Source organism: Nicotiana tabacum, chromosome 1, assembly GCF_000715075.1.
Source record: "Nicotiana tabacum cultivar K326 chromosome 1, ASM71507v2, whole genome shotgun sequence".
Lineage (NCBI taxonomy): Eukaryota > Viridiplantae > Streptophyta > Magnoliopsida > Solanales > Solanaceae > Nicotiana > Nicotiana tabacum.
Window position 1 is genome coordinate 42,006,932 of NC_134080.1, and position 6,876 is coordinate 42,013,807.

General features: G+C 40.7%; 1 protein-coding gene across 1 annotated transcript; it reads left to right on the forward strand.

Moving 5' to 3' along the window:
- The first annotated feature begins 6,158 nt into the window (after positions 1-6,158).
- Positions 6,159-6,632, forward strand: LOC142162634 (secreted RxLR effector protein 161-like). The gene has a single exon (XM_075218952.1). The coding sequence runs from the start codon at positions 6,159-6,161 to the stop codon at positions 6,630-6,632; it is 474 nt and encodes a 157-aa protein (XP_075075053.1).
- Positions 6,633-6,876: the final 244 nt, after the last annotated feature.

Below are 6,876 nucleotides of genomic sequence, written 5' to 3' on the forward strand. Positions count from 1 at the left end.
TAGAGGAGGGAATGGATTTGAGAGCGTCGAAAAGAAGGAAAATGATTAGGGTTAGGGTGTTTGGGGAATTAAAAATGATAACAACATCCTGGACCGTTGATCTCTAAGATCAACGGCCAGGATTTGATCTGTTTTTTGGGTGGGTCAGATAGGAAAGGGCTGTGGGTATTTTAATTGGGCTAAGGGTAAAACTTAGCCCAGGTACGAAAATGAGATTAAATTAAAAGAGACCATTTGTTAAATACCCAATTATTTGATAAAAATAATTTATAATATAGCTAATAAATGATAAAAAATGCTATTGGTGTATAAAAATAATAAAAAATACTTAATATTATAAAAATACAAAAGGTTATTTTTCTTGTGAAATAAGGTAATTATGCACACATGGGCTATTATTGCAAAGTTATTGCATTTATAATTCTAACATGCATATATGGCTATTCATGAAATAATCAAAGCTTAGTATAAATAAAAATGATAAAATTAAGTAATAAAATTATCATAAAACCGTTTGTGATGCAATTAGTAATTATTTGGATAATAAAATACAACAACAACAACGACCCAGTGTAGTCCCACTAGTGGGGTTTGGGGAGGGTAGTATGTATGCAGACCTTACCTCTACCCTGAGGGATAGAGAGGCTGTTTCTAGGAGACCCTCAGCTCAAGAAGACGACAAAAGATGATATATTAGTATTATCAATAGAATTATAATAAAATAACAACAATATAAAAAACATGAAATAGATGGAAAGTACAACAATAACCAGTAGGTAAAGACCGACATCAGTAGAAACTACCAACATCCTTAGATTAAATCCTAACTGGCAAGTCTCACTCTGATGCGCCAAAGAAATATTCACAACTACCTCCTAACCTACAATCTTAATGCTCGACCTCCACAATTCCCTGTCAAGGGCCATGTCCTCAGTAATCCTAAGTCGTGCCATGTACCGCCTAATCACCTCTCCCCAATACTTCTTGGGCCATCCTATATCTCTCCTCGTGCCCACCACAGCTAGTCGCTCACATCTCCTCACCGGAGCATCAGTGCTCCTCCTCTGAATGTGCCCAAACCATCTGAGTCTTGCTTCCATCATCTTGTCCTCCACGGGGGCTACACCTACCTTCTCCCGAATAACTTAATTTCTAATCTTATCTATCTTAGTATGTCCGCACATCCATCTCAACATCCTCATCTCTACTACTGTCATCTTCTGGATATGTGAGTTCTCAACCGGTCAACACTCGGTCCCGTACAACATGGCAGGCCTAAACACTGCTTTATAAAACTTACCTTTTAGTATTGGTGGCACTTTCTTGTCATACAGGACTCCCGACGCTAACCTCCACTTCATCGATCCCACCCCTATACGGTGTGTGACATCCTCGTCGATCTCCCCAATCCCCTGAATAACCGACCCAAAGTACTTGAAACTACTCCTCTTGGGAATGACTTGGGAGTCAAGCCTAACGTCCACCCCCGCTTCCGTCTGCTCGACGCTAAACTTGCACTCTAGGTATTCCATCTTAGTCCTGATCAACTTGAAACCCTTAGACTCAAGGTCCTGTCTCCAAATCTCCAGTCTCTCGTTGACGTCGCCTCGCGTCTCATCAATCAAAACTATGTCATCAACAAATAGCATACATCATAGCACCTCCCCTTGAATATGATGAGTCAATGCATCCATCACCAGAGCAAATAGGAACGGGCTGAGCGCAGACCCTTGGTGCAACCCCATAACAACCAGAAAATGCTCAGAATCGCCTCCTACTGTCCTAACCCTAGTCTTAGCTCCATCATATATGTCTTTAATCACCTTAATGTAGGCAATCGACACCCTTTTTGCCTCCAAGCAACTCCATAGAATCTCCCTAAGAACCTTGTCGTACACTTTCTCCAGATCAATAAACACCATGTGGAGATCTTTCTTCCTATCCCTATACTGTTCCACCATTCTCCTAATAAGGTGGATAGCTTCTGTGGTAGAACGCCCCAGCATGAACCCGAACTGGTTGTCTGAAGTAGACACCGTCCTTCGCACTCTCATTTATACCACTTTCTCCCAAACTTTCATGGTATGACTCAGTAATTTGATACCCCTATAATTATTACAACTCTGGATATCACCTTTGTTCTTGTACAACGGGACCATTGTACTCCACCTCCACTCATCTGGCATTCTCTTTGTCTTTGATATAACATTAAATAACCCAGTTAACCATTCCAAACCTGCTCTACCCACACACTTCCAAAGTTTAACCGGAATTTCATCTGGCCCGGTAGCTCTGCCCATGCTCATCTTACGCATTGCCTCCATTACCTCCTCGACCTCAATGTGCCTACAATAACTAAAGTCATGGAGATTGTCGGCATTTCCCAATTCACCTAGCACAATATCCTGATCCACTTCTTCATTTAAAAGTTTATGAAAGTAGGTCTGCCACCTCCTTTTAATCTGGTCATCTCCCATCAAAACTCTACCGTCTTCGTCTTTGATGTACCTCACTTGGTCCAGATCCCTAGCCCTTCTCTCTCTCACCTTAGCTAGTCGGAATAACTTCTTCTCTCTGCCTTTGTCCCCAAGTTCCTCATACAGATGAGCAAAAGCCGCTGTCTTTGCCTCTGTGACTGCCAACTTCACCTCCTTCCTAGCTACCTTATACCTCTCTTTGTTCATCATCCTTTTCCTCCCCGCTAGTGTGCCCTACTAACTGTATGTACGCTACTTTCTTCGCTTTTACCTTGGACAACTTCATTCCATCACCAGTCTCCTTTGTGGCCACCGGAGCAACCCGAAGATACCCCTAACACCTCTCTCGCCGCCTTCCTTATGCAGTCCGTTGTCGTCGACCACACAATGTTTGCGTCCCTATCACTCCTCCAAGCTCCCATAGCTGATAACCTTCCTTCCAACTTCTGGGATTTATCCTTTGTCAAGGCACCCCACCTGATCCTCGGGCGACCTCGTACTAACCTCTTCTTCCTCCTTATCATAATGCCAACATCCATCACCAAAAGCCTATGCTATGTTGCGAGGGTCTCACCTGGGATAACCTTGCAATCCTCGCACAACCTTTCATCCCCTCTCTTGAGGAGGAAATAGTCAATATGGGTCTTCACCACCAAACTTTGAAAAGTAACTAAGTGCTCCTCCCATTTCGGAAAACTTGAGTTCGCAATCACTAGCTCAAATGCCTTGGCGAAGTCCAACAGTAAAGTGCCCCCTCCGTTCCTTTCCCCGAAACCGAAGCCGCCATGCACCTCAGTATATCCACTGCAGCTGACCCAATATGACCATTGAAATCTCCATCTATGAATAACCTCTCGGTGGGCGAAATGTTAACGCACAATCTCATCCAACCCTTCCCAAAAATGCCTTTTTTCTCCTCATCCAACCCTGCTTGCGGCGCGTATGCGCTAACGACATTTAAAGTACACTCACCAACCACCAACTTAATAGTCATTAATCTATCATTCACCCGCCTAACCTCTACCACAGACTCTCTAAGATGCCTATCTACTAAGATACCCACTCCATTCTTACCCCTTTGGACTCTAGAGTACCACAACTTATACCCATTCGCGTCCTTAGCCCTCGATCCAACCCACCTAGTCTCCTGAACACACACTATATTAATTTTTCTTTTTTGGAGGATCTTAGCCAACTCTGTAGACTTACTCGTTAATGAACCTATGTTCCATGACCCGATTCTCAACTTATAGGCTCCCTTGGCCCTACCTCCCCCGCCACCCGTCCCACCCTCTGGACCTTGCCCGACCCCTCGCCCCACATTTTGACCCACCCGAGGACATGCCCTTACTCTATCATCCCGGACTACATCCACTATACTCACGACAAGCTAAAGAAGACTCGTTAGCACACCACTAGCACACTAGTTGTATGATTAAACTAGTGCAAACTAAAATAACATCAATTTAACTAACACCAAGAGGGAAACAATAAAACGGGATATACCAACTCCCGAGAACAGAACCTGTGATTGATTTGATGTACTCGATGTTGTTGCACGCTCACGTTCAGCTTCCCGCCGCCCTTTTGTTGACACTCGCCTAGGATGCTCTCCTTTTCTTGTGCGCGTGCGCCTAACTTGTCTCCAACAGCTAGAATAAAATGCTAGAATAAATTAATTAAAATCCCTTTAAAAATTACAGAAAAAATTATGAAAAAATACTGGTTGATGCTCATGCACTATTTTTTGAAAGTATATATGCATTTTGAAATACATGAGGGAAAAATTGGGTATCAACAGAACCAACTTAGCAAAAGGATTAAAAGTGTTAGATCTGACTGTGAGGGTGAATACTACGGCAGATTTGACGTATCAAGTGAACAAAGTCTAGGGCCATATGCAAAATTCCTAGAGGAATGTGGTATTGTCCCACAGTACACCATGTCGGGTTCTCCCACTGTGAATGATGTTGCTGAAAGACGAAACAGAATGCTTAAGGATATGGTAAGAAGTATGATTAGTCATTGTACCTTGCCTGAATCACTCTGGGGAGAAGCATTAAAGACCGCAATATATATACTCAATAGAGTTCCGACTAAAGCAACTATTAAGACCCCTTATAAGCTTTGGACAAGCAAGACGTCTAGTTCAAAGCATTTTGCATATTTTGGGATGTCCAACTGATGTAAGGCCTTATAGGAAAAATAAAAAGAAACTGAACTCTAGGACTATAAATTTCTATTTCATTGGATACTCTAAAAGATCTAGGGGTTACAAGTTTTATGATCCCACTACTAAGGCTATTTTTGAGACGAATAATGTAAGGTTCTTTGAGGATGTTGAGTTTGGGGGGGGAGGGGGAGATCTAAGGATTTTGTCTTTGAAGAGGAACACATTGACATTCCTCTAGTTGCTATTGATAATGCTTTGGAACAACTTTTCATATCTGACATTGTTCAAGAACCAAATTAGGATCAAGACAATGTCATTCATCCTCCTGTTCAAGAAGTTGTTCCAGAAGAACAAACTATACAACCTCGAGAACCAATGACATTAAGAAGATCCACTAGAGATAAGAGAAATGCAATTCTAGATGATTACATTGTATTTTTCCAAGAACATGAAGTTGACCTTGGAATGATGGAAGATGATCTAATCAATTTCCTCCAAGCCATGGAAATTTCTAACTCTTAAAAGTTTACTGATGCCATAAATGAAGAGATGAAGTCCATAAAAGACAATGATGTATGCGACCTTGTCCAATTGCCTGAAGGTGCGAAGCCTATTGGTTGTAAATGAATATTTAAAACCAAGAGGGATTCGATGGGTAATGTGGAGATGTATAAGGCACGTCTTGTTGCTAAAGGCTTCACCCAAAAAGAAGGCATCGATTATAAAGAGACTTTCTCTCCAATTTCATCGAAAGACTCTTTCAGGACTATAATGACATTAGTTGTATATTTTGATCTTGAGCTACATCATATGGATGTCAAGATAGTGTTTCTCAATGGTGATATTGATGAGACAATTTATATGGTGCAACCAGAAATCTTTTTATCCGTTGATACAAAGTCAATGGTTTACAAATTAAAGAAATCCATCTATGGGCTTAAGCAAACGTCTCGTCAATGGAATTACAAATTTCATCAAGTTGTTGTCTTATTTGGTTTTGAGATGAATCTGTTGATGACTGTGTATGCCATATGTTTAGTTGGAGTAAGCATATTTTATTGGTTTTATATGTCGATGACATATTGCTTGCCACAAATGATATAGGCTTATTGAATGAAACTAAGAAATATTTGACAAAGCATTTTGAGACAAAAGATCTTGGTGATGTAAGTTTTGTATTAGGGATTCAGATACATCAAGATCGCTCTCGAGGTATTCTTTGGTTATCACAAAATGCTTATATTGAAAAGGTACTAAAGAGATTGGGCAGGCAAGACTATAAACCAAGTGATACCCCTGTTGCTAAAGGAGACAAGTTTAGTCTCAAATAATGCCCCAAGAATGATTTTGAGACTAAGGAAATGCAGATGATTCCCTATGCTTCAGCAATATGGAGTCTGATGTATACTCAGGTTTGTAAACGTCCAGCTATTGTGTATATTGTTGGGATGTTGGGCAAATATTTGAGCAATCCGGGACTTGATCATTGGAAAGCAGCCAAATGAGTCATGCGGTATCTACAGAGAACAAAGGATCACACGCTCACATATAGAAAGTCAGATAAGTTAGAAATCATTAAATATTCATACGCTGACTTTGTTGGATTCCAAGATAGCATGAAATCTACTCCGGGATGCATCTATTTACTTGATGAAGGAGCTATCTCCTCGAGGAGTGTTAAACAAACACTTGTTGCTCTTTCCACCATGGCAGCTGAGTTTGTAGCATGTTATGAGGCATCTAATAATGGGATATGGCTACGAAATTTTATTATTGGGTTGCACATTGTTGATGGTATTGAAAGACCACTTAAGTTATTTGACAATAAGTCAGCAGTCATGTATTTCAATAACAACAGGAGTTCCACAAAGTCAAAGCACATTGACATTAAGCTCCTGGTTGTTAAAGAAAGAGCTCAGAGTGGCCTGGTGTCTATAGAGCATATTGGAACAAATTCCATGATTGTAGATCCGCTTACTTAGGGACTACTCCCCAAGGTCTTTCATGAGCATACTACTCATATGGGTGTCATGTCATTTGAGGATATTCAATTTTAGTGGGAGTTTGTAACCTTTTAAATGCTCTTTTATTATAGACACTTTTAGTTTTCAGTTTATGGTTTCAGTTTTATGGATGTTTTGAGGATATTTCTGCAGAAATAAACTATTCAGTTTATTTTCCACTTTGACTTGTCTTTTAGTTGGACCGGTTGAAAATAGGCATGCT